Source organism: Monodon monoceros, unplaced genomic scaffold, assembly GCF_005190385.1.
Source record: "Monodon monoceros isolate NGI ecotype Baffin Bay Population unplaced genomic scaffold, NGI_Narwhal_1 Super_Scaffold_10, whole genome shotgun sequence".
Lineage (NCBI taxonomy): Eukaryota > Metazoa > Chordata > Mammalia > Artiodactyla > Monodontidae > Monodon > Monodon monoceros.
Genome location: NW_021703766.1, coordinates 43,269,886 through 43,297,669, shown reverse-complemented (window position 1 = coordinate 43,297,669; position 27,784 = coordinate 43,269,886). Strand labels below are relative to the sequence as shown.

At 40.3% G+C, this 27,784-nt stretch overlaps 2 protein-coding genes and 1 pseudogene across 4 annotated transcripts in view; 2 read left to right on the top strand and 1 right to left on the bottom strand.

Moving 5' to 3' along the window:
• Positions 1-15,341, bottom strand: part of LOC114889366 (zinc finger protein 461-like) — a 38,169-nt gene extending 22,828 nt beyond the window's left edge. The window contains exons 1-2 of one of the 2 annotated variants that reach the window (XM_029212605.1): positions 2,232-2,365; positions 529-622 (exon numbers count right to left, since the gene is read on the bottom strand). In XM_029212605.1, the coding sequence (XP_029068438.1) occupies positions 529-537 (9 nt within the window). In that variant the 5' untranslated portion in view covers positions 538-622; positions 2,232-2,365. Of the gene's footprint in view, positions 1-528; positions 623-2,231; positions 2,366-15,169 lie in introns of those variants that run through there. The other variant, XM_029212615.1, reaches the window with a different exon arrangement.
• On the top strand, positions 1,535-6,964 carry LOC114903098 (annotated as a pseudogene).
• A 55-nt stretch (positions 15,342-15,396) lies between the features above and the next one.
• The window catches only part of ZNF567 (zinc finger protein 567), a 29,935-nt gene continuing 17,547 nt past the window's right edge, over positions 15,397-27,784 (top strand). The window contains exons 1-3 of one of the 2 annotated variants that reach the window (XM_029212089.1): positions 15,397-15,438; positions 17,246-17,338; positions 19,365-19,438. In XM_029212089.1, the coding sequence (XP_029067922.1) occupies positions 19,430-19,438 (9 nt within the window). In that variant the 5' untranslated portion in view covers positions 15,397-15,438; positions 17,246-17,338; positions 19,365-19,429. The other variant, XM_029212097.1, reaches the window with a different exon arrangement.

The following is a 27,784-nucleotide window of genomic DNA, read 5'->3' as shown; positions in this document are numbered from 1 at the left end:
TACATACATACATATGCACATATATATGTGTGTCTTAAGTCTTGTACTATATAAGCTGATTATTTACTTTCTGTCTCTTTCATTACAAGTCAGGTTCCACAAGGAATGATTTGTATGTGTCTGATTTTTACCCCCCACTGATTTATTCCTAGTTACTTAAAAGAATGCCTATCACATAGTAAGTATTCAATAAATATTTGTTAAATCAGTTCATCAAACCAAAGTTCTGACAAGAGGAACATCAATATTTCCCTCAAAAGGATACTATTTCTGTTCTTTCCTTATTCTGGCAGAAGACTCAGCATATGGGAAATAAGTTATGATTTACTGAATAAGTATATAAACTGGTTAGAGAGATGAGCAAAAAAGGAAGATCCTATATTTTTGGCACAATCACTCACTCACTGGCAAGCTACTGTGTGATATTCAGTTAGGTAACAATATCAGGATGAAGAATGAAAATATTCACATGACCTATAGGAAAAAAAGAGGACTACTTCAATGAGGAACAAGAAAACAACAACTTACATGGGCCATGGCTTTTTTTTTAGAATTCAATGTATTTATTAGTTGTCTTCTTAGTTCCACTTTAGAAGAAATTCACAGTCCAAAGAAAGTGTTGCTGAATGAGAGGGGTTTAAAAATAAACAAAAACAAACATGAGATGATCTTGCCTCTGAGCTCCCAATGTGCTAACTTAGAATGACATTTCCCCCACTTCACATCTCCTACTCCCAGACCCCATACACACATACATAAAAGATCAGAGAAAAGATGAACAAATCCCAACCTTACTCAAAGCAAGGAGGGAATCCAGCTATGGATTCAAGAAAGACTGGGCCCAGGCTCTTTAGCAGGAGGGATCTAGAGAGGAAAACCAGTGTCCCAACACTATGATAAAATCGACCCAACTGGCCTGCTCAGACCTACCCTGACCAGATTCTCACTGAATTAAGAGGAAAAAGAAAAGGAAATGGACCTTATGAAAAGGTCAGGGAAAGAGAAAATGACTCAAAAGATGTAACAGATCTTTGGGTATATCTAACATTCTTGTGTAACAGGAACTTCAAAAATAGACACTAAAGCAACACTGAAAAGAAGAAATAGAACAAAGATGTCCGGAGCAAAATAAATACTTGAGTCTTTAGTCTGAAGTACCGGTGAGAATTTTAAAAACCACATCCTGGAAAATCTTCTGAAATTTATCCCTAAATACAGGCAAAAAAGACCTAAATATCTTTTAATAAGGAATTACAAAACAATATATATTGTGATCTAATCTTTGGGGAAAAAATACTCATGAACATAAGCATATATGTAGGTACATAGAGGGTGAAAGCATTTGCAATAAAATGTTCAGAGTGGGTGAAGAATTATAGATAACTTTTACTTTAAATGAAGTAATATAACAAAGGAATTTCGAAGGTTAATGTGAAAATTTCAGGTAAGATGCAGCACCTAATCATCTTAGACACTGTTTTTGGATGTGCAACAGTGCCATTCTTTCCTCCAATTAGAGGTGTTTCTAAGGGAAATGGCAGAAGTAGTGAGGTAGAGAAAAATTATGAGATACTAGGCTTTTCTGGAAGCTCAAATTTTGTGTGACTTTGAGTGTGATGTGGAGTAGATGTTGTCTGTGACCATGAAGACTATGTTTCTCTAATTCTTGGTGATGTGTGTGAGCTCTTCAGATAACTGTTGAGGACACCGACTAAGTGGGCATACGGTTAGTTGTTTGTTCTTGTTTCCTTTCTTTTTTTTTTTTTTTTTACTATGTAAGTCACTTTGAGGTTGTGTGATGATGATAAATACGGGGGGGGATGGTGGGATTATGTGGCTTTGGCTTTATGACGTGTGTATGAATCTATAGGTGACTACTGGAATGTCTTCCTAACTGCCTGATTACGGTGAGCCTGGGTTTAAAAGTTTGTGTAAATGTGCTTTTCTTTTATATAAGTAAATGGGGCTTACACAAATAGCCACCCGCAATCATGATCATAAACACATACAAACTCCATTTACACATATGGCCAATGCACAAAATTACAACGGTCACAAAAGCACGAATCCAGTTGCTGTCACAACAAACAGCCAAATACCCTTAGTCATGAGACTAATTTCCGTCACGCACGCACAGACTAATCTACTCTCCCTAGATCTGCTCCCGCACTAAGAGGCCTAACACTCCAGACACTCCTCTTGCCCGCTCCTGGGGCTACAGGATTCCTCACCTTCAGCATCCTCAGGAGGAGCTCTGGTCCAAGTTCTGATTGGACTTCCCGGCGAAGCCGCACGCCGAGCCCTGCCTACTCTACCCGTAAGGGGAAGCCCTCAACTGCCTCTGCGGCCGACCATTCAACCGACGTTCTGACCGGAAGTAGCTTTGGAAAGCCGTGTCCTCTGGGAAACTTAGTCCTAGAGGAAGGAGCCCGGGAGGCTAAAGAGGTAGGTCTTCCGCCCGACTTCCGGCCGCACCTGCGCTGTTTCACTCGGGCTTGGAGTGACGACACAACCACCCAGTTTGCGTGGCTCACATCTGGGTTTGGGGTCTGAATTCGGAACCTCAGACTTCTCTGGGGACGGATTTCAAACCTGACACGGTGGCTGTCCCGACCCTCTCAATGTGCACGTTCGCGGGCTTAAGAGAACTGTTGTCTGGTGCGGAGAGATCCAGCCTCTGGATGGTTCTCTCCGCGGTTGCGATGCGAGATGTATTCTGTGAGTCCGTTACGTACGCGGGGGTGCGTCTCATCGACAGGCAGATGATTATGTGACACCGACTGTGAGGGTGTCATGCGTGAGGAAATCTGTATGTGAAAGTGGATGTGCTACATATTCGTGTAGGTTCAAGCAGTGAGCTCGGCCACGTGCAGTGATTGTGAGGTGGCAAAATGTGATGTGACTTACCTGTCAGTGGTGCTTTGAGACCGTGTGATTGATTACGCATGCTTGCGAGTGGCGCGGCTGGCTATGCTGGCAGTGACCTCACAACGTTCTGTGGAAGGCTGTCTGTGCTGGGTCCACCTATGACTACCGGAAGGGTTTAGGTGTGGCGAGTGTCCGCAGGTTAATTTCACCAGCGAAGGGAGGAAGCTGGTCTGTTGGAACTAGGAGGGACCCAGTGGATGAATCACAGATCCCTGGGGCAGGCGAGCTGGTCCTGAGCCGTTCGTGGGTGGGGTGTGTGTGTGTGAGGTGACATTGTGTGTCTAAGTGTGTGTGACAGGCTGGAATTAATCCAGAGGGGTGGAAACTAGTACGATTATCTGCGATAAGGGACACATCTATGGTAAAGCTTTTTAATCTTGCTGAGGCCAGAAGCTCCATCTCTTAAGTGTGAGGAAATATAGTATCTGTGAGAACGTGTGGTTTGTGACTGTACCTTAGATGGTTTGCACTTGAGCCTATCACTGGGAGGGGTGTTGAGTGAAATATATAAAGTATGTGAAAGTGGTTTGTGACTGTACCCAAGTCTCTGCATATGGCAGTAAAAGGGCTGGTGATTATAACGTTGTGACTTTGATGTTTTGAGTATGATTGAGTGGGAGGTCATGCAAGAGATTTGGTAAAGGTGTTTTTGTGTTAGAATGCAACTTATGCAAGTTGAGATCTGGATGGAAGACAGTGTGTGGTTGTGATCTGAATTTAGAAACTGTGAGAGACTGCAATATTATGTGTGTGAGATTGAGCAGAGGTGATACCTACTCTGAACCTCACATATCTCTAAAAAGATAATAATGGCTAAGCTTCCTGAAGCATCAGAGTTACTTGAAAATTTAAATTTCCAATGGAAATTCTTTTAAATCTAAGAAGAATTAAAACATGACTTTAAAAATATGAAATAATTTATTGTGATGAAGAATGCAAAATGACCATGAAAGGTTTTTTAGTTGGTTTGTTTTTTAATTTCTGTTATGTGGTTACTGGGAGTATGGTTGATATTCTTTGGTGGAAGTGAAATAGATGGGAAGTCTACTAAATTCTTAACTTGATCTGTATAAGTGGAAGAGTTTTAAGTCAAGAGAACAAAAGCTTAACTTGAATAATAAAAACAGAGAGTCATGGCCGCTCAATTCCCAGACTTGACTCAGTGTGCAAACTTAGAACCCCTTTAATGAGAGACGCTCTCCATTGCCAAAAATGTATACTGTTAATTTTTCCCCTAAGCTTTCCCAAAAGAACCTACAGCCTTTACCAGGATAACTGTATGTTGAGGAAAAGGAAATAATCAGACCTATCAGGGATTACTGGACGATGGCTCTGAATTGAAACTAATTTCAGGAGACCCAAAACATCATTGTTGTCCACCAGTCAGAGTAGGCGCTTATGGAAATCAGGTGATCAATGAAGTTTTAGCTCAAGTCCATCTCACAGTGGACCCTGAACCCATCCTGTGGTTTTTCCCCCAAGTTCTGGAATGGATAATTGAGATAGACATACTCAGGAACTGTAAGAATCCCCTCACTGGCTCTCTGCCCTGTTGAGTGAGGGCTATTATGGTGGGAAAGGACAAATGGAAGCTACCAGAATTGCCTCTACCTAGAAAAATAATAAACCAAAAGAAACACTGCATTGCAGAGATTAGTGCCACTATTAAGGGCTTGAAAGATGCAAGGGTGGTGATTCCCACCACATCCACATTAAACTTGCTTATTTGGCCTATGCAGAAGACAGATGGATACTGGAGAATGACAATGGATTATCATAAGCTAAACCAGGTAGTGAATCCAATTGTAGCCACTGTACCAAATGTGGTTTCATCCCTTGAGGGAATTAGCACATTCCCTGGTACCTGGTATGCAACCATTGATCTGGCAATTTTTTTTTCCTCTCCATCCCTGTTAATAAAGACAACCAGAAGCAGTTTGCTTTCAGCTGGCAAGGCCAGCATTACGTCTTCAGTGTTCTACCTCAGGGCTATATCAACTCTCCAACCCTATGTTGTAATTTAGTTCATAGCGATCTCGATTACCTTTCCCTTCCACAAGATGTCACGCTGGTCCATTTCATTGACGGCAATATGCTGATTGGACCTAGTAGCAAGAAGTGGCAACTACTCCAGACTTACTGGTAAGACATTTATTTGTGTGTCAGAGGGTAGAAAATAAATCCAACAAAAACTCAGGGGCCTTCTACCTCAGTGAAATTCCTAGGGACCCAGTGGTGTGGGGCATGTCAGATACCCCTTCTAAGGTGAAGAAGGATAAGTTGTTCTTATCCTTATCTGGCCCCTCCCATAACCAAAAAAGAGGCGCAAAGCCTAGGAAGCCTCTGGATTTTGGAGGCAACATATTCCTCATTTAGATGTGTTACTTCCACTCCTTTACTGAGTGACCTGAAAAGTTGCTAGTTTTGAGTAGGGCCCAGAACAAGAGAAGGCTCTGTGACTCTGCAACAGGTCCAGACTACTGTGCACGCTGCTTTGCCATTTGGGCCATATACCCCAGCAGACCCAATGGTGCTTGAGGTATCAGTAGCAGATAGGGATGCTGTCTGGGGCCTTTGGCAGGACCCTATAGGTGAATCACAGCACAGGGCCTCAGGGTTTTGAATCAAAGCCCTGCCATCCTCTGCAATTAACTACTCTCCTTTGGCGAAACACCTTTTGGCCTGTTACTGGGCCTTAGTAGCGACTGAACACTTAACCATGGGCCACCAAGTTAACACGCGATCTGAGCTGCCGATCATGAACTGGTTGTAATCTGACCCACCAAGGCATTAAGTTGGGTGTGCACAGCAGCAATCCATCATGAAATGAAAGTGGTATGTTGATCAGGCCAAGCACACCCTGACAGCACATGTAATCCTCCTGCTGGGCAGAATTTCAAGCAGTGCACCTGGTTACTTATTTTTCTTGGAAGGAGAAATGGCCAGGTGTACAATTATATATGGATTCATGGGCTGTGGCCAATGATTTGGCTGGATGGTCAGGGACTTGGAAGGAACATGATTGGAAAATTGGTGACAAGGAAGTCTGGGAAAGAGGTATGGACCTCTCTGAATGGGTAAAAATGAAGATATTTGTGTCCCGTGTGAATGCTCACCAGAGAGTAACCTCAGCAGAGGAGGATTTCAATGAAGTGGATAGAGTGACCCATTTTGTGGATACCAGTTTCTTTCCTCAGTCAACCTTGTCATCACCCAATGGGCTCATGAACAAAGTGGCCATGGTGGCAGTGATGGAGGTTAGGCGTGGGTACAGCAACCTGGTCTTCCATTCACCGAGTCTGACCTGGCTATAGCCACTGCCGAATGCCCAATCAGCAGAAGAGACCAACACTGAGTCCCCAATATGGCACCATTCCCTGGTGGCAGGTTGATTACACTAGACTCTTTCCATCATGGAAGGGGCAGCATTTTGTTCTTACTGGAAGAGACACTCTGGATACAGACTTGCCTTTATTGCACATAATGCTTCTGCCAAAACTACCATCTGTGGACTTGCAGAATGCCTTATCCACCGTCATGGCATTCCACACAGCATTGCTTCTGGTCAAGAAACTCATGTCACAACAAATAAGTGCAGCAATGGTACCATTCCCATGGAATTCACTGGTCTTACCATGTTCCCCACCATCTTGAAGCAGCTGGCTTGAAAGAACAATGGAATGATGTTTTGAAGACTCAGTTACAATGCCAGCTAGGTGGCAGTATCTTGCAGGGCTGAGGCAAGGTTCTCCTGAAGGCTGTATTTGCTCTGGATCAGTGTCCAATATTTGGTGCTGTTTCTCCCATGGCCAGTATTCACAAGGCCAGGAATCAAGTAATGGGAGTGATACCACTCACTATTATCCCTAGTAACCCAATAGTAAAATTTTTGCTTTCTGTCCCCACAACTTCTGTTCTGCTGCCCAGAGGTCTTAGTTCCAAATGGAGGGATGCTTCCACCAGGAGACACAATGATTCCATTGAACTGGAAGTTAAAGACTGCTACCCAGCCATTTTGGGCTCCTTAACCCTCTGAATCAACAGGCAAATAAGGGAGTTACTGTGTTGACTGGGGTGGTTGATCTTGGCTACCAAGAGGAAGTTGGATTGCTACTCCACAAGGGAGGTAAGGAAAAGTATGTCTCAAGTACAGGGGAGCCTTTCCAGTATCTCTTAGTATTAACAGGCCCTGTGATTAAAGTGAATGGAAAACTACAACACTACTCAGGCAGGACGACTGACGGGCCACATTCTTCAAGAATGAATATTTGGGTCACTCCACCAAGTAAAGAACCATGACAGGCCGAGGTGCTTGCTGAGGGCAAAGGGAATATGGAATGGGTAGGGGAAGAAGGTAGTTATGAAAATGCCAACTACAACTGTGTGCTCACCTTCAGAAATGAGGACTGTAGTTGTCATCAGCATTTCTTCCTTATTTTGTTGTATTTGTGTATGTGTGTATAGTAGATATCTTTGTTTTCTTCCCTTTTTTATCCCTTTATCATTGTAACATAAGATGTACTGACCTTTTATCATTGTATTTAAGTATTATTAACTTTACATCATAATATTTAAGTTATGAGATATCAAAGAGAAGAGTAAATATCAACCAAGGACTTTGCATCCTCTTCTGGGCAGAGGATTAATGTGTTTTTCGGTTATCTGCAAGATATTTCTATGATATTAGGTGGAAGTATGACCTTGTTATTGTCTTTATTCGGAGATTAAGTATGGCTTAAGGAGATGCATATACGTGCCAGGTTGTCACGGGGTAGATCTATGATGGCTAATTTTATGTATCAGTTTGGCTGCGCACAATGCCCAGATATTCGGTCAAACATCATTCTGGATATTTCTGTGAAGATGTTTTTTAGATGAGATTAACATTTAAATCAGTGAACTTTGAGTAGAGCAGATTACCCTCCATAATGTGGGTGGGCCTCATCGAATTAGTTAAAGGTCTCAACAGAACAAAGACTGACCTCTCCCAAAGCAAGAAGGAACTCTGCCAGCAGAGAGCTTTCAGATTTGAACTGCAGCTGTTCCCTGGGTGTTCAACCTGCTGGCCTGGCCTGCCGGTTTTGGATTTAACAAGCCTCCACAATCTCATGAGCTGATTGCTTAAAATCTCTCTCTCTCACAACCTTATGAGCCAATTCCTTAAAATCTCTCTTAATCCCCCCCCACACACACATACACACACATCTTATTGGTTCGGTTTCTCTGGAGAACACTAACTAATACACTAGTCTAAGTATTTTACATATATTGTCTCATTTAATTCTCATGAGAACCCTGTGAGGGAGGTATCCTTATCATTCCCAGTAAACCGATTTTTCAAGTGAGGCACCAAGAGCTGAAATAACTTGTGAAATGTCAGAGTTCCTGAGAGATAGAAGCAGAATTTAAATTTCAAAGTCCTCAGCCTTTAACTGTTTAACTACTAGATTCTACCATTTTCCAACTCTATATCTTCTGCTCTGTATCCTGATTCCATGTCCTAATTATTGTGAATTCACAGGAATTCTGGGTATAAATGAATTTTTTCTAGTCAAGCTTATAGTTTTGAATCTCTTGATATTGGGTCCAAAAGGAAACTAATGGAGCAAGGTGATTTTCTCACAGGATATAGGGAATTATGGCTAATATTTCAGAAGTGAAATAAATCCCCCATCAAGAAAACAAAGCAGCAAGACCAAGCTGTGAGCCTCTTAGCTCTTCTTCTCTAGGCAGAACACCCACAGGCATGCTTAGAAACCACGTTTGTTGGAAGGAAACATAAATCATTCATATCCGACTGTGTTTAGAATACACTGAGCTGTAAATCTAACCTAAAGACTTACAACAGTGAGTTTTTTTCACCTATTTTTGAAGAAGTTCCCTTTAACAAAATTCCTTAAAGTATATATTCTAAAATCAATACATTGTTCTTATAAAGAAATTATACTTAAGTTTAAATTTCTGTAAGTTATCTCATTGTGAGGAAGTTCTGGAATTTATTAAACTAGTATATCCTTGCTGGACTCAGAAAGCTGAACCATGGGAGAGAAATTCCTTGTATATGCTGCCTAGCTCTTGTGCCTGATCCACCCTCCCTTTTTTCCCAGGGTCATATGGGATTAGGCTTTGTAGAGTTGGAGTGTTTTTGTCATTTGCAGGACTGTTGCTTCTGAAGATGTCCATCAAGTTCTCCCAGGTGGAAAGTAAGTGCCTGAACTCTGCTCGGAGGGATGTAACCACAAGGATGTGATGTTGGAGTCTGGTTTTGCCAGTTTAGAGTATTTCCCCTCATTGTTTATAATCTGCCCGCTGGAAGTATTTTCCTTCTGGAGGAAATCTCTGGAGAGCCTTTGAAGAACTGATCTGACATTTGTATAACTGGAAAGAAATAACTGCGTTTTGTTTTTACTGAGGCTTCATTTTCTTGACACCTAAGGTGACCTTATCTTCCTCTGGCCTTTCTCTTCCTCTTCCTTGATTGACATCACCACCACAGAGCCAAGTCCCACACCTTTTTCTATATATAGCACTTTATATCACTAAGCCAGATGAGATTTCCTCATTGGAAAAAAGGAGATAGCCCTGAATGGTAGAGAAAGCAGTGAGTAAACCAGCTCCAGAAAGAGAGATGCCATTGCAGGTAAAAGTTCAGCTGATGTGAAGCATCAGAACTTTAAGCTGAATCAAATTTTGAATTCCTAATTCCCAGTACTTTAGAAAGTGACTGTATTTGGAGATGGGGCCTTTAAGGAGGTAATTAAGTTAAAATGAGGCTGATAGGATAGGCTCTAATCCAATCTAACTAGTGTCCTTATAAGAGGAGATTAGGACATATAGAGAGATATACCATGGATGGGTGTGTAGGAGAAAAGGCCATATGAGGACACAGTGAGAAGGTAGCCATCTGCAACCCAAGAAGATACCTCAGGAGAAACAAGAGCTGCCAACTTGTTGATCTTGGCCCTCCATCCTCCAGAACTGTGAGAAAATTAATTTCCGTTGTTTAAGCCACCCAGTCTGTTGTATTCTGTTTATGGCAGTCCTATTAAACTAATACAGGAGTATTAGCCCTTTATCTGTGATAAAGATATTTATTTGTAAGCTGTCTTTTGATTTTATGTGTTTTTAATTATAGTCAAATCTTTGAATATTTCAAATTTTTCAATATTTTCTTTTTTTTTTTTTTTTTTTTTTGCGGTACGCGGGCCTCTCACTGTTGTGGCCTCTCCCATTGCGGAGCACAGGCTCCGGGCGTGCAGGCTCAGCGGCCATGGCTCATGGGCCCAGCCACTCCGCGGCATGTGGGATCTTCCTGGACCGGGGCACGAACCCGTGTCCCCTGCATCGGCAGGCGGACTCTCAACCACTGTGCCACCAGGGAAGCCCCTCAATATTTTCTTTTACTGCATTTATTTTCTGAGTCATAATGAGAAAGTTCTTCCTTACCCGGAGGTTAAACTGGAATTCATCGATGCTTTCTTCTAGGGCCTATATGGTTTCATATTTTTACGTTTACCTCCCTGATCTATTTAGAGTTTATTCTTATGACAGGATGTGACGTATGGATATAATTTTTTTTTCCAAATGGCAAACTGCTTGTCCCAGCTATGTACTTATATTTTAACTTTTTATTTTGAGATCATTGTAGATTTATATGCAGTTGTAAGAAATAATATAGAGAGATCCCACATAAACTTCACCCAGTTTCCCTCAATGTTAACTTCTTGTAAAAAAAAAAAATCATGACCAGGATATTTATATTGATATAATACACAGTACTTCTTCACATTTTGCCAGTTTTACATGCACTCGTTTGTATCTGTGTTTCTGTGTATATTTGGTTCTATGCAATTTTATCACATATGTAGAGTCATGCTATTATAGACACTATATTGAGTAAAAGAGGCCAGACACAAAAGAACCTACTGTATGATTCCACTTATACAAAGTTCAAAAACCAGACAAAACAGGGCTTCCCTGGTGGCGCAGTGGTTGAGAGTCCGCCTGCCGATGCAGGGGACACGGGTTCGTGCCCCGGTCCAGGAGGATCCCACATGCCATGGAGCGGCTGGGCCCGTGAGCCATGGCCGCTGAGCCTGCGCGCCCAGAGCCTGTGCTCTGCAACGGGAGAGGCCACAACAGTGAGAGGCCCACATACCACAAAAAAAAAAAAAAAAAACCAGACAAAACGAATCTACTGTGTTAGACATCAAAATAATGTTAATTTTGTGGTATACTGATTGGAAAGAGACATGAAGGGAGCCTTCTGGGATGTTGAAAAGTTTCTTTATCTTTATCAAATGGTGGTTGTATGGGCTTATAAAACAAATCACCAGGCTAGGATTTTAAGGTCTGGGCTCTATATTCTGCAAAAGTCTTATTAAAAAGAAAGGAAAAGAAATCATTTCTGGGACTACCCTGGTGGTCCAGTGGTTAAGAATCCTCCTTCCAATGCAGGGTACGCAGGTTCGATCCCTGGTTGGGGATCCCTGGTCAATCCCACATGCTGTGGGGCAACTAAGCCTGTGTGCCACAACTACTAAGCCCGCCTGCCACAACTAGAGACCCCGCACACTACTACTGAGCCCACACGCTCTGGAGCCCACGCACCACAACTAGAGCGCCTGCGCACCACAACTACAGAGTGCCACAACTAGAGAGAAGACCGCGCGCTGCAACAAAGAGCCCACGAACCACAACGAAAGATCCCGTGGGCCACAACTAAGACTTGAAACAACCAAAAATTTAACCATTTTTTAAATTAAAAAAAAAAGAAATCATTCATGTTCAATAAATGGCAGATCTATGTTTTGAATCCACATTTCTTTAACTACAAAACCAGTTCTCTTTCAATTCTGACTTTTATCCAGAAGCCCAGATTTTATTACATTGAGTGAAACCTGAACATGCATAATTTATTTAAACAATTTCCACTAGATTGGTAGATTTAAAAGACTGACGATGCCCTACATTAGTAGACTAGACACTCTCATACTGTGTTGTATATTGGTGAAAATTTAAGCAGGGCAATTAATAAAGATGTATAAGCAGGTTTTAACTACGAAAGCCTCATTGTCAATATTTCTGAGACTGTCAAAAAGATAATTACACATGTGCACAAAAAGGAGTGTGCAGTAAAACACTGTATAATAATGAGGAAAAGCTGGAAAGAACTTAAATATCCTACAATAGGGAAACAGTTTAAAAAGTTATAGTATATCCAAACAGCGTACTCAAAAAATTATGACACAGTTTGTCATCTGATGACATGAAAAGCTGTTCACTATATTAGGTTAGATGAAGAAGATAGATGACAAAACAGTATTACAGTATAATTCTGTTTTGAATTTCAAAATCCTATATGGCTATATCCATGTGTTAATTCACAGAGAAATAGGTGAGATGATTTGGAACAAATAAGCTCTTTCTAGATGAGCTTTACTTTAAGCTTTTCTGTATTCTTCAAATTTCTGAATTAAGAATCTAATTTTATAATCAGAAAAAAATAATAGAGCTAATCCCTCCCTCTTTGAGAACAAAAGAAATGATAGGAGATATGAATATAATACATGGAGTGTATTGTTGTAGTTGTTTGAATTCTATCTTAAGAGGCCTGAACTTTCTTCATAGACATGAAGCCTTTCAAATGAGTGACTCAAATACTACCTTAAAGGTCCTAAATCTTGACTCCCAAGATTTTATACACAATGAATTCCTCTTACTGGTTGCCCCTCAACTAGGCTCAGATTTGCTGGCCGACCTCTCCACTAGCCTTAGAAACTAACAAGGAAACCACATTTGCCTTGGAAATCAATTAATTAATTAAATAATAAAACCTGCACATAGGAGAAGAAATGGGATTTAGGCCTGATGTGGTTAATTCAGACCATTCCCTTTGTCATCAGACAGAAAAGGAAGTTGAAAAAGTAACCTGAAGTATTAGGAGGATGACACTTTTGAAACAACACAGCAGAGATGCCCATTTCCATCTCCAGGAATCATACCAATCCTTCAAATAGCTAAGCACCCTAAAGAGTCACATTCCCCAACGAGTCATAGTGATGAAAGTTAAGATGACTCCAGAATGCAGATTCTGAATTGGAAAATGGAAAAGAGATATTGTAATCAGGGAGACCCAGTTTATTAGTTAAATAAATGTACATTGGTCCTATATCACACCTATATTGAACAAATTCTTGTGAGTGGGGTGAGTCACCTATACACACTCAGCAGAAGTCAATGCCACATTCTTGAGTCTACATACCCCTGAAATGACAGGAACCCATGTTCCCCTTAAGGTCCTGGAAGGGAATGTAAAGTTGGTGAAGACGTGGGAGTTGGACAGGAAGAAGAAGGAGTTGCTCGGGAAAGTTATTGGTTAAATAAATTATAAAATAACCATGTAATAGAACACTTAGATACAAAAATGCAAAGTTGTAGAAAATTTAGGATATGGAATATTTTCAAGGTATAACATCAGTAGAGAAATCACTTAACAAAGCAGGTTGACCAATACAATTATATCAGTATAGGGTGATAGAAAATGTCTAGAAGTTTAAACAGCAGTTTCAGATATCTATTGCTATGTAACCACCCCCAAAAGTTTGTGGCTTAAAACAAAACCATTAATTAGCTCATCATTCCGGGGGTTGGCAATTCGGGCTTGGCTTGGCTGAGCGGTGCTTCTGCTGATCTCACTCAGGTGACAGCAGCCAGCTGGTGGCTTGGTGGGGGCTGGAGGGACCAAATGGTCTCAGTGAAACATCTGGCAGTTGTTGTTGTTAGCTTGGCCTCTGTCTCCAAGTGATCTTTTGTCTTCAAGCAAGCTAGTCTTAGCCTTTAGTACCTGGTGGTCTCAAGGCAGGAAGAGGGAAAGAGCAAAAGCTGCAAGACCTCCTAAGGCTTTATCTTGAAAGTCTCACTTCCACCACATTTTATTAGTCAAAGTACATCACAAGGCCCTGCCTAATTGTAACCTAACCATTTCAGGAGGAGAGCAAATACTTCCCTTTTCTGAAAAACTAAAACAAAGAGAATAACAACAACAAAATCCCTGACCTTGAGCTTGGTTTTCAGGTATGCTCTGTAACGTTTTCCTTTCCCCAGGGCTTTTCTTTCAGAGAGCTGCACTGCAGGGGAAGGGTGAAGAGAAGGGGAGTAAGGACTCATGAGACACCAGACCTTTCTTAGAGCATGAACTGGCTAAACTGGAAGAAATTCTTCAACACCACCCAAGCTCAGTCATCTACCACACACATACTCAGATGGAAGTAAAGGGGAGATGGGAGTACCACTAACCTTTCTTAGTATCAAAGGGAAAGGCCAGGGTCACTGATAACCAGAGCTGAAACTTTCTCTAAGTTCACAGCAAGTTTCCTGGGGAGACAGCTTTGGAAATGATGTGGTTCTGAAACATGGAACTTGACCTCAGCTCCCAAAAGAGATCCTCTGAGGAAGGAATCCTACTCCTAGGCTCTCTACAGGTCTTCCTAGGACTCTGCCTAAGGGACACTCCCAGCCCCAAAACTCATTCCAAAAACAGGTTTGTGCTTTCTTGCTTGTATATAACCTTTATCCCACCACTCAAATATCTGACTCCCCTTTTTGTGACCATTTCTCTGCAGCTGTTGTCCTGGCTATAAAGTGGGAGAAAAGAGAAAGCAGTGATAAAAGGATACAGATACTAAGAAACAATAGAACCTAAAATTGGCCCCTAGGCAGGCAACACTTCACTGATACCCACTTTTGCGTTAAGCACTGGAGTCTGGGCACTGGAGGTGGAGGTGCTGACAAAAGCAGCTCAGGCCGTGCTTCAGTGCAACTCTGGTTAATACAGGCATCGTTGTCTTGACAGGCACAGATACACTCTCAGGGAGATCTTCAACAGATCGCCTCAGTCCCGACGTTAAACCAGAACTGCAGAAATGAAGCTCTACCCCGTGACACAACCAAACTCCGACCCGGTCACAAAATTAAAAGCCTCTTCCACCATACTACGTAACAACAGCATCGTCTTCTGAAGGGCGGTCTCAAGCCCCACAGTGTCACCTACCTCAACATCACAGCCGATCACGGTCACCCAAAGGGTCCCGCATCTTGCACCAGACACGGCCTCATCACCGCACACACACCCCGCCTCGTTACTGCCACAAACGCTCACACACTCTTATACACGCCTACACAGGCCTGAGCTCCAGGCTCCACACGTCCTGTGTGCGCCAGAGGGTGGGGGCTTCCTCACCGTGAGTGCCCGCCGTGCCCAGACTCAGGTTACCACTCGGAGCGCGACGACTGAGAGGACCTCAGAAGGGAATCAGAGATGAACCAAATATCAAAGTTCTTTTCAAAAGCAGCCCAGGGGCTGTGGGAAATGTAGTTCAAGGCCGCAAAAACCCGGATGTCGAGAAGGCGCGCCTGAGACGCAGCGGCGAAGAAGGAGCCGCGGAGACTCTTGGGAGGTAGAGCCAGCGCTGGAGTGCGCAAGCGCAGATGGCTGGCCAGTAGGCGAAGGTGAGCCTGGTGGGTCCTGCTGGCGCTGGGCAGGCTGGTGATTGTGGTACCCGGTGGGGATTGCCGAGCAGGGAGGTGGGAACCAGGACTGGGAAAAGCGAGGAAAGAAGACAGAACCTGGGCTGAGAGAAGGCCGGGGAGGAAAGCGAGGGGGGAAACAAGAACCTAGGCAGGGGAAGGAACTGGGAGCCAGGGCTGGGAACGCCGAGGCGGGTGTGAGCTCGGCCTGGCACACACAGGCGTTCTGTTTGTGTAGCTTTTTGTGCCTGGTCTTGTGCGTGTGTGTGTGTGTGTGTGTAACGTGTGTTACTCTGTGTAACGTTATGGAACCTATTGTTTATGAAAGTGAGAGGGTCTCTGCGTGTGTCTAATTTTTAAATTAGGTGCGAGTAGATTTGTGTTTGAGACTGTATGCGACTTTGGAGAGGCAACAGTAAGGGGTTTGTGAGTAAAATTTTGCAGCTTTGTGTAGAATTATGTAATGGGCTCTGAGAGATTATGCATGAATTGTGTCTATGGGATTAGGATTGTGTAGTGGATGATATAACTGTGAATATGTCAAATTTTGAAGTATTTGTGCACACAAGTAATTGCACAATTCACGTTGACTAGGAATGTGTCAGGCTCGTTGTGTGACTGAGATGGAGCATTTGAGATTGAGCATTTGAGAAAGTAGATGCAAGACTAGTTAAGTATGTATTATGTATTGTTTATACATATAAACATTTATATTGTCTATGTATGTATATATTTATTATGTCTATTGTCTATGTATATATTTATATTGTCTATGTATGTATTGTTTATATTGTCTGAATATTGTCCATTTTATATGCCTGTAGAATTTGACTCTGGCAATTAGACAAGTAAAAAAAAATAGAGATTTTAAAAACGGAGAGGAGGAGGTAAAATTAACATAATTTTCAGATGGAACAATTGTATATTGTGAAACCCCATATTGACTAATGACCAGTATGTTGACATAAGTAGAACATCATTAGGAGAACACAAAAAACTTTCTCCCATAACTGCTACTCTCAGAATTTCTATTTGGGTGAATTCCTGGACAGTAAAGTTTCAATAATTTCTTCAGTCATTATGAAGATAAAAAATCTGTTGAACATTTAAACACAAGATCAGTCTCATTTAGCTGAATAAAGTATTCACTGTAGAAATCAATACTTCTAAATTGTTTTTTTAATTTTATTTTATTTATTTTTTAAAATAAATTTATTTATTTATTTTTGGCTGCATTGGGTCTTCGTCGCTGTGTGTGGGCTTTCTCTAGTTGCGGCGAGCGGGGGCTACTCTTCGTTGCGGTACGCAGACTTCTCATTGTGGTGGCTTCTCTGTTGCAGAGCACGGGCTCTAGGCACATGGGCATCAGTAGCTGTGGCACGCCGGCTCAGTGGTGGCGCTAGAGCTTAGTAGCTCTGCGGCATGTGGGATCTTCCCGGACCAGGGCTCAAACCTGTGTCCCCTGCATTGGCAGGTGGATTCTTAACCACTGTGCCACCACGGAAGTCTCACTAACTTGTTTTGTTTTTTGTTTTTTTTTACATCATTATTGAAGTATAATTGCTTTACAATGGTGTGTTAGTTTCTGCTTTATAACAAAGTGAATCAGTTATACATATACATATGTTCCCATATCTCTTCCTTCTTGCGTCTCCCTCCCTCCCACACTAACTTGTTTTAAAAGCAAAAACTCTCCCTCCTGTTGGAAGTCTGCTGCGCTAAAGAAAACATGATCAGTTTCTTCTCTAATTCCTCAACCTCTATTTTGTCCCCTCTTTACTCCCTCTAGGTTGATAGTCTCCAGCTGGAATGGATTGGGAGCTGGAAAAGAAAAGTCAGGGACAAGAAGAGGCTAACATGACTGGTACCGTTATAATTTAGTGTAAGTCATATTTACCTTCTGAGAGACCCCACTACTGGGAACTTCCAAATACAGTTCCCTTTTCATGGGCATGGCCACTTCTCTAGATGCCTCCTCTTGGCATGCAGTGGCCCACCTACTCTGGTAGGTATTGTTCTCTCCCATCAGTCCTCTTGGACAGGATCCAAACCAACCTAGGCATGCTCCATCCGTGGGTTCCATCTGGAGCTCAGGTGATAATTAGCCACTTTAGTCACCACCACCCTGCTCCCCCCCACCACCACCCAAATCCTGGAAACATGTTCGTTTCCCCCCCAAATTCTCTCACCACTTTGATTTATAGTGGCATCAGGGTCTGAGGAGCCCCTTGTTTATTATAAGGGAGTGAGAAGCACCTACTTTTCTTCCCCCTAGAAAACTATGTTCTAAAAATAATTTGCTCTCTTAAAGAGACATTCCCTTTTCTCAGCCTCTTGAAGTAGGAGGTAAACTAATGGTAGCAAAACGTTGCAGTCAGCTACTTTACAAGACTTTATCTTAGAATGAGGGACAATTGAAAGATTGTTTTGCCTATCATCTTTGGGACATCTGCTGAGTCTGAGGCAGAAAAATTTCTAAGTTACCATCCTGTTCAAAACAATGACAACAGTTAGAAAACTCAGAGGTTTGCTAGAAAAGACATTAATAAATCAACAGGTTTCATATATGTGTCTGTGCGTATGTGTATATATGCATCAAAAAACTATGGAAAGTTGCCAGTGGCCATCAAAATATAAGATACAAAAGACATCATGATGTATAAAAAAATTTTTGATGGGACTCAAAAATTAAAGACTTAAATAAAAGGACCAGGGACACATGATAAATTGTCAAAACTCCCTAACATTTCATGGAGTTTCATTAAAATTTCAGTAAAATTTTTAAACTTTCTGAAGTTCTTAGGAGAAAATGAACAAGACAAAAATTGTTAAAGAAAAATAATGAAGGGGGAAGTAAGCCTACCTGATACTAAAACATGTTTGTTTGTTTGCGGTACGCGGACCTCTCACTGTTTTGGCCTGTCCTGTTGCGGAGCACAGGCTCCAGACGTGCAGGCTCAGCGGCCATGGTTCACAGGCCCAGCCGCTCCGCGGCATGTGGGATCTTCCCAGACCAGGGCATGAACCCGTGTCCCCTGCATTGGCAGGCGGATTCTCAACCACTGCGCCACCAGGGAAGCCCCTAAAATATGTTTTAAAACTGTAATAACTGCAGAGTAATCCTGGCAATTAAATGAACAGATCAGTGGAACTAAATACAAAGTCCAGATACACTCAAATATATAAAGGAAATAAAGTGTATGATAAAGAAAAACTATAAAAAATATTTTAAGTAATTACAGAATTAATTTCCTTCCTTTAAAAAAGATCTAATATCAATCCAGAAAATAAAAATAAGTTAATAGAAAAGTGAAAAAATTGAGACCTTTCACAGACAAGAAACTAAAGATGGATGGCGGTGGTGGCTGCCGTGGGGAGTTTGCTGCCTGGCTTGGCCTGGCTTTTATTTAAAAAACAAACAAAAATTAAGGTGCTTTTTAAACATTGTGGATAGAAGCTTATCTTCTCTCATAATAAGAAAAATAAGAACTAGAATCACAGTGTATACCTTGGCAAGCATCAGGAAGTTTGTATCCATGGTACTCATGAGGGTATGGGGTGACGAGAATTTTCACGTATTGCTGGTCATGATGTAAATGGTAGAGCCTTAATGGAGAACAGCTTGGAAGTAGTTAATAATAATAGGCAGGTTAGGAGAGAAAAGATAGTTCTAGAGAGGTGGGGGCTTGCCCAAAATCTAACCCATTACCCCAGGAGCCTGTATCTCTGGCTTTAGGGATAAAATTTTTGTCTAGCTTATTCTCCCCCCATATTGGTGTGGAATATATAGAGTGAACAAGCACCAAAGCAAGGGAAATGGAGTCAATCTTGAGTCGTAAGTCATAAGAGAGCTTAAAAGCATGTGTAGTGGCATGTGGCTTCTTTTCATCTTGATTTTGCCTTCTTAGGAACCGCCCCTTTTCTAAAAAGGAGCCCAAAGGAAGACGGGTCATCTCTTGCAGATCTCAAAACCATGGCTCAGGTGAGATGATGGTTCCTTTCTCCTTTCTGAAATAGTTTTTTGTTGTTGTTTTTAAGAATATTTGCGCATTTCCCTTTCTTGTACTAAAATCCTCCTGTTTATCTTCCCCTTCATGAAAGCAGTCCCCACTTGTTCCCATATTGGTCAGATAAGTTTTACCTCCCACGAGTGCTCCTTCTAATTTTAAGCAGTGTTCACACATTAAGTGGGTATAATCATTCAACATCTTTTCTCAGTGTTCTTCCAGAAGCAGTGCTAGAACAAAAATGCATTTCCTCAAATTAAATGAGAATATGTTACTTCATGAACCTGTCTTGCAAAGATAAAAACAGGGGCTTCCCTGATGGTGCAGTGGTTGGGGGTCCACCTGCCAATGCAGGGGACGCGGGTTCCTGCCCTGGTCCGGGAGGATCCCACATGGCTCGGAGTGGCTGGGCCCGTGGGCCATGGCCGCTGGGCCTGCGCGTCCGGAGCCTGTGCTCTGCAACGGGAGGGGCCGTGGCGGTGGGAGGCCCGCGTACTGCAAAAAAAAAAAACAAAAACAAAAACAGTCAAAATGGAGATGGAATTGATAGATTGCTATTAGTTAAGTGGCAAGAAGTCCTGTTTTGAGGCTTTGAGACTAGAGCTATGCTTTGGCAGATTGTGCAAAAACCAAGAATCCTGTATTTCTCCTCTCGGATCCTTGAGTTCTGCTCATAGCTGCTAATAATTCCTAAAAATCTGTGGTATGTGTTATAGATTTATTCCTATTTTTCAGTTTCTTCTAATTTTATGTTCACATGCGAGATAAGTAAATGAATATACTTAGATCACCATACTGAACTAGAAGTGTAACTCATGAAATAGTCTGCTCTTGATTTCAAAGACATTATTCTGGTTCTTTCTTTCAGAAAATTCATCTTTATTCCTGGATCTCTTTTTTTTTTTTTAAATTTTTATTGGAGTATAGTTGATTTACAATGTTGTGTTAGCTTCAGGTGTACAGCAAAGTGAATCAGTTATACATATACATATATATGTCCACTCTTTTTTTAGATTCTTTTCCCATATAGGCCATTACAGAGTACTGAGTAGAGTTCCCTGTTCTATACAGTAGGTTTTTTTTTTTTTTTTTGCGGTACGCGGGCCTCTCACTGTTGTGGCCTCTCCCGTTGCGGAGCACAGGCTCCGGACGCGCAGGCTCAGCAACCATGGCTCACAGACCCAGCCGCTCCGCGGCATGTGGGATCCTCCCGGACCGGGACACGAACCCGTGTCCCCTGCATCAGCAGGTGGACTCTCAACCAGTGCGTCACCAGGGAAGCCCCAGTAGGTTCTTATTAGTTATTTTATGTATAGTAGTGTGTATATGTCAGTCCTAATCTCCCAATTTATCCCTCCCCGCTTTATCCCCTGGTAACCATAAGTTTATTTTCTGTATCTGTGACTCTACTTCTGTTTTATAAATAAGTTCATTTGTACCCTTTTTTTTAGGTTCCACATATAAGCGATATCATATGATACTTGTCTTTCTGTGTCTGACTTCTCTCAGTATGACAATCTTTAGGTTCATCCATTTTGCTGCAAATGGCATTATTTTGTTCTTTTTTATGGCTGAGTAATATTCCATTGTATATATTGGACCTCTTAAATACTGTTGTTCTCCAGATTCTGTATTGGTTCTCTTCACCGTATAGTCTCCTGTTCTTATTCACCATCTACCACTGTTATTCTAATGATGCTCAAATAATTTTAATGCTAAATCTCTGTTGTGGGTGTCAAAACTGTATCCAACCTCCAACTAGATACCACCTCCTGTGTCTTCCACAGATACTTCAGGCACATGCCCAAGATTTACCTCATTATCTCCTACCATTTTAGTCCTTTTTTTTTCCCCTCAACCTGCTTATGGGCCCAGCCCCTACCCACCTGCTAACACAGCTAACTTGAGTTAAGGGTCTCTTTTCCACTGCACGACCATTTAGTGGTGAATCTTATTCCTTATATTTCAGTTCCCTTTATCTCCACCGATATCATCATGGGTGTCTCTCTCATACTGGTAACTTATCTTCCCGTTTAACACCTTTGCTCCTTTTCCCATCCTCCAAGTGCTCACCCCAGTGCTCCCTTATGGATGTTTGTGTTGCTTACACTTTTCTGTTTAACTGTGTGTGTGTGTGTATGTGTGTGTGTTTTAAAATATACATTAAATAGGGCTTCCCTGGTGGCGCAGTGGTTGAGAGTCCGCCTGCCAATGCAGGGGACACGGGTTCGTGCCCCAGTCCGGGAAGATCCCACATGCCACAGAGCAGCTGGGCCCGTGAGCCATGGCCACTGAGTCTGCACGTCCGGAGCCTGTGCTCCGCAACAGGAGAGGCCACAGCAGTGAGAGGCCCGCATACTGAAAAAAAAAAAAAATTGTGAGAGCTAAAATATACATGACATAAAATTTTATCATTTTAACCATCATTAAGTATATAATGCAGTTCCATTAAGTACATTCACAATGTTGTATAGCCATCACCAGTATCTATTTCCAGAACTTTTTCACATCCCAAACAGAAACTCTGTACCAATGACATTAAACAATTAACTCTTATCTTACAGTTTTCATAGAATTAGACCCGAAGCACATTTGAAGAATGTTTAAGACAATCTATTAGGGGAGAGGAAAATATTAAAATATGCATTAATAGTTTAATTCAAGAATAGTAATCAATAATGATAATATAGTTTTCTAATTCATGAATATGAGGCACATCTCCTTTTATTTAGATCTTTAAATTCTCTGAGTAATGTTTTTTTGTTATCAGTGTACCAATCTTGCAAATGTTTGTTATATTAATACCTAGGTTTTATGCTATTGTAAATACTATTCATTTTTATTTCAAATTCCCATTGTTTATTGCTAGTATATGAAAATGCAATTGATTTTTTTATATTAACCTGCATTCTCAACTTATTCTAGTAATTTTTTGGTAGATTCTTTAGGATTTTCTACATAGATAATCATGTCATATGTGAATAGTTACTGTTTTCCTTCTTGCTTTCCAATATGTATTCCTTTTATTTCTGTCTTGCTTTATTTACTACATTGTCTAGAACCTTCAGTGCATGTTGAATATAAGCAGTGAGAACAAACATTTATGCTTTATTCCTGACTGAGGGGAAAAGTATTTAGTCTTTGACAAAGTGTAACATTAGTGACAATTTTTACTTAGATGCTCTTTATCAGATTTATCAGGTTGAAGAAGTTCTAGTTTGCGGATCATTCTTATCACAAATGGCTGTTGAATTTTGTCAAAAGATTTTTTGTGTCTGTTGGTTTTTCTGCATTATATGGTTTTTACCCTTTTTAAATTAACATGGTGAGTTATATTGATTTATTTTGAAGTGCTAAACCAGCTTATCCCTAGGATAAACCCCACTTGGTCATGATAGATTCTTTTTTCATATATTGCTTGATGAATTTACAGGTTTTTCTTGCAATATCTTTGTCTAGTTTCGGTATCAAGGTAATGCCGTCTTACAGAATGAGTTGGGAAGTATTCTCTTATTTTCAGAAAGAATTTGTGTAGAGCTGCTATTATTTCTTCCCTCAGTGTTTGTTAGAATTCACCAGTGAAGCCATCTGAGCCTGGAGATTTCTTTGTGGGAAGGTGTTTAACTAGCAGTTCAATTTCCTTAATACAATTATGGCTATTCATGTTATCAATTTTTTTTCTCTTCAGTGAGCTTTTATAATTTGTGTCTTTCAAGGAATTGTCCATTTCATCCAAGTTATAAAATTTATTGTCACAAAGTTGTTCAAAAATCTACTCTTTTTATCCTCTTGATGTTTGTAAAGTTTGTAGCAATGCCATTGATTCATTCCTGTTGTTGGTAATTTGTGACTCACCTTTTTCCTTGGTCAGTTGGCTAGAGGTTTATCAATTTCTCTGATTTTTCAAAGTACCAACTTTTGGTTTCATTGATTTCCTCCATTATTTTTCTGTTTCCTGTTTCTTCATTTCTGCTCTTATATTTTTATTTCCTTTCCTTTTCATTACTTTGGGTTTAATTAACTCTTCTTATTTTGTATATGGGAGCTTATATCATTGATATGAGACTTATTTTTTCCAGTAGAACATTTAATGCTATAAATTTCCCTCTAACAAATTTAGACATGTTGTATTTTCATTTTCATTCAGTTGAAAATATTTTCTAATTTCTTTCACGATTTCCTTTTTGACCCATTGATTGTTTAGAGGAAGTGTGTTTAATTTTCAAATATTTGGGGATTTTCCAGATAGCTTTCTGTCATTGATTTCTAGTTTAATTTTGTTACAATCAGGGAACATGCTGTATATGATTTCATTCTTCTTAAATTTATGGAGACTTTTTTTGTACCATCTGATGGATGTTCTGTGTGCACTTGTAGAGGATGTATATTCTAGTGTTATTGGATGGAGTATTCTCTAAATAATCAGGTCAAATTTGTTGATTAGTATGGTAAAGTCTTCTGTATCCTTATTGATCTTTCAGTCTATTTGTTATAGCAGTGACAGAGAAGAAAATCAAAATCTTACATTATAATTGTGGATTTTTCTATTTTCTATTTTTCCTTTTCAGTTCTATCAGTTTTTAATATATTTTGAGGTTCTGTTTTTAGGTGTATTCATATTTAGGATTGTTATATCTTCTCATGAATTGACCCCCTCTATCATTATAAAATACCTTACTTGGGACTTCCTTGACGGTCCGGTGGCTAAGACTCCACGCTTCCAGTGCAGGAGACATGGGTTTGATCCCTGATTGGGGAACTAAGATTCCCACACCCTGCACAGTGCGGCCAAAAATAAATAAGTAAATATAAATAAAATAAAACGCCTTGCGTAATCCCTGATAATATTCTTTGTTCTGAAATCTATTTTGTTTGATACTATTGTAACCATTCTGGCGTTCTTATGATTAGTGTTTATTTTTATTTTTTTGTTGGCTGTGTTGGGTCTTTGTTGCTGCGTGTGGGCTTTCTCTAGTCGCTGCCAGCAGGGGCTACTCTTCATTGCAGCGTGCGGGCTTCTCATTGCAGTGGCTTTGCTTGTTGCAGAGCACAGGCTTTAAGTGTGCATGCTTCAGTAGTTGCAGAACATGGGCTCACTAGTTGCGGCACACAGGCTCTAGAGCTCAGGCTCAATAGTTGTGGCACACGGGCTTAGTTGCTCCGTGACATGTGGGATCTTCCCAGACCAGGGATTGAACCTGTGTCCCCTGCATTGGCAGGCAGATGGATTCTAAACCACTGTGCCACCAGGGAAGTCCCTATTTTTAATTTTAATTAATGTAAAATGAATTAATTTTAATTAATTTCCAAAAAAGTCTTAAATGTCTTTTAATCTAGAGCATCTCCCTCCGTTTCTTTCTTGTTTTTTTTAGTTGCAGTGTAGTTGATTTTACAACATTATATACATTTCAGGTGTACAACGTGGTGATTCACAGTTTTAAAAGGTTAAACTCCATTTATAGTTATTACAAGTATTGGCTATATTCTGTGTGCTATACAATATATCCTTATAGCTTATTTATTTTATACCTAGTAGTTTGTACCTCTTAATCCCCTATGCCTAGCTTGTTCCTCCCTCCTTCCATCTCCCCACTGGTATCCACTAGTTTGTTTTCTATGTCTGTGAGTCTTGTTTCTGTTTTGTTGTATACATTTTATTTTTTAGATTCCACGTATACATGATAATGTACAGTGTTTGTCTTTCTCAGTCTGACTTGCTTCACTGAACATAATACTCTCCAAGTCCATCCATATTGTTGCAAATGGAAAAATTTCATTCTTTTTTATGGCTGAGTAATATTCCTCTGTGTGTGTGTGTGTGTGTGTGTGTGTGTGTGTGTTTGTATGTACACACCACATCTTCCTTATCCATTCATCTGTTGATGGGCACCTAGGTTGCTTCCATATCTTGGTTATTGTAAGTAATGTTGCTGTGAACATTGGGGTGCATGTATCTTTTCAAATCACAATTTTTATTTTTTTCAGATACATACTGAGGAGTGGAATTGCTGGGTCATGTGGTAGTTCTATTGATAGTTTTAGTTTTTGTTTTTCCTAGTGGCTGCACCAATTTACATTCCCACCAACAGTGTATAAGGGTTCCCTTTTCTCCACATCCTTGTCAACATTTGTTGTCTGTGGTCTTTTTGATGATAGCCATTCTTACAGGTGTGAGGTGATACCTCATTGTGGTTTTGATTTGCATTTCTCTGATGTTAGTGCTGGTGAGTATCTTTTCATGTGCCTGTTGGCCATTTCTGTGTTTTCTTTGGAAAAATGTCCATTTAATCTAATGCCCATTGTTTAATTGGTTTTGTTTTTGGTTTTTTTTGATATTGAGTTGTATGAGCTGCTTATATTTTGGATATTAACCCCTTATTGGTCATATCATTTGCAAATATTTTCTCCCATTCTATAGGTTGCCTTTTCATTTTGTTGATGGTTTCCTTTGCTGTGCAAAAGCTTTTAAAGTTTAATTCCGTCCTATTTGTTTATTTTTACTTTTGTTTCCTTTGACTTAGGAGACAGATCCAAAATAATATTTCTACAAATTTTGTCAGAGTGTTTTTCTGCCTATGTTTTCTTCCAGGAGTTTTATGGTTTTAGTCTTACATGTAGGTCTTTAATCTATTTTGAGTTTATTTTTATATATGGTGTTAGAAAATATTCTAATTTTATTCTTTTACACATCCAATTGTCCCAGCAACCCTTATTGAAGAGACTGTCTTTTCTCCATTGTATATACTTGCCTCCTTTGTCATAGATTAATTGACCATAAGTGCATGGGTTTATTTCTAGGCTCTCTATTCTGTTCCATTGATCTGTGTGTCTGTTCTTATGCCTGTAGCATACTGTTTTGCTTACTGTGTTTTTAGTATAGTCTGAGGTCAGGGAGTGTGATACCTCCAGATCTGTTCTTCTTTCTCAAGATTCTTTTGGCTATTCGAGGTATTTGTGTTTCCATACAGTTTTTAAATTATTTATTCTAGTTCTGTGAAAAATGTCATTGGTATTTTTTTTGTTTTCTTTTGGCTGCACCACACAGCATGTGGGATCTTAGTTCCCTGACCAGGGATCAAACGTGCACCCCCCCTACGTTGGAAGCACAGAGTCTTAACCACTGGACCACCAGAGAAGTCCCACCATTGATATTTTGATAGGGGATTGCATTGAATATGTAGATTGCCTTGGGTAGTATGGTCATTTTAACAATATTAATTCTCCCAGTCCATGAACCTGGTACACCTTTCAACCTGTTTCTGTTATCTTCAATTTCTTTCATCGGTGTCTTAATAGTTTTTCAAATACAGGCCTTTTACCTCAGGTAAGTTTATTCCTAGGTATTTCATTCTTTTTGATGTGATTGTAAGTGGAATTGTTTCCTTAATTTCTCTTTCTGGTAGTTCATTGTTAGTCTATAAAAATGCAACAGATTTCTGTATATTAATTTTGTATACTGCAACTTTACCAAATTCATTGATTAATTCTAGTAGTTTTTTGGTAGCGTCTTTAGGATTTTCTATGTATAGTATCATGTCATCAGCAGTGACAGTTTTACTTCTTCCTTTCCAATTTGGATTCCTTTTATTTCTTTTTTTGTCTGATTGCTGTGGCTAGGACTTTCAATACCATGTTGAATAAAAGTGGAGAGAGTGGGCACCCTTTTCTTGTTTCTGATCTTAGAGGAAATGCTTTCAACTTTTCACCGTTGAGAATGATGTTTGCTGTGGGCTTATCATATATGACTTTATTATGTTGAGGCATGTTCCCTTTATACCCACTTTCTTGAGAGTTTTTTTTTTATCATAAATGGATATTGAATTTTGTCAAAAGTTTTTTTGCATCTATTGAAATGATCATATGGTTTTTATTCGTCAGTTTGTTAATGTAGTGTATCACATTGATTGATTTACGAATATTGAACTATCCTGCCATCCCTGAGTTAAATCCTACTTGGTTATGGTGTATGATGCTTTTAATGTATTGTTGAATTCAGTTTGCTATTATTTTGTTGAGGATCTTTGTACCTGTGTTCATCAGTGTTATTGGCTTGTAATTTTTTTTGTGATGTCTTTGTATAGTTTTGGTATCGGGGTGACACTGCCTTATAGAATCAGTTTGGAAGTGTTCATTCCTTTGCAATTTTTTGAATAGTTTGTGGAGGATACGTGTTAACTCTTCTTTAAATGTTCATTAGAATTCAGTTGTGAAGCCATCTAGTCTTGGAATTTTGTTTGTTGGGAATTTTCTTATTATTGATTCAGTTTCATTACTGGTAATTGGTCTGTTCATATTTTATATTTCCTGGTTCAGTCTTGGGA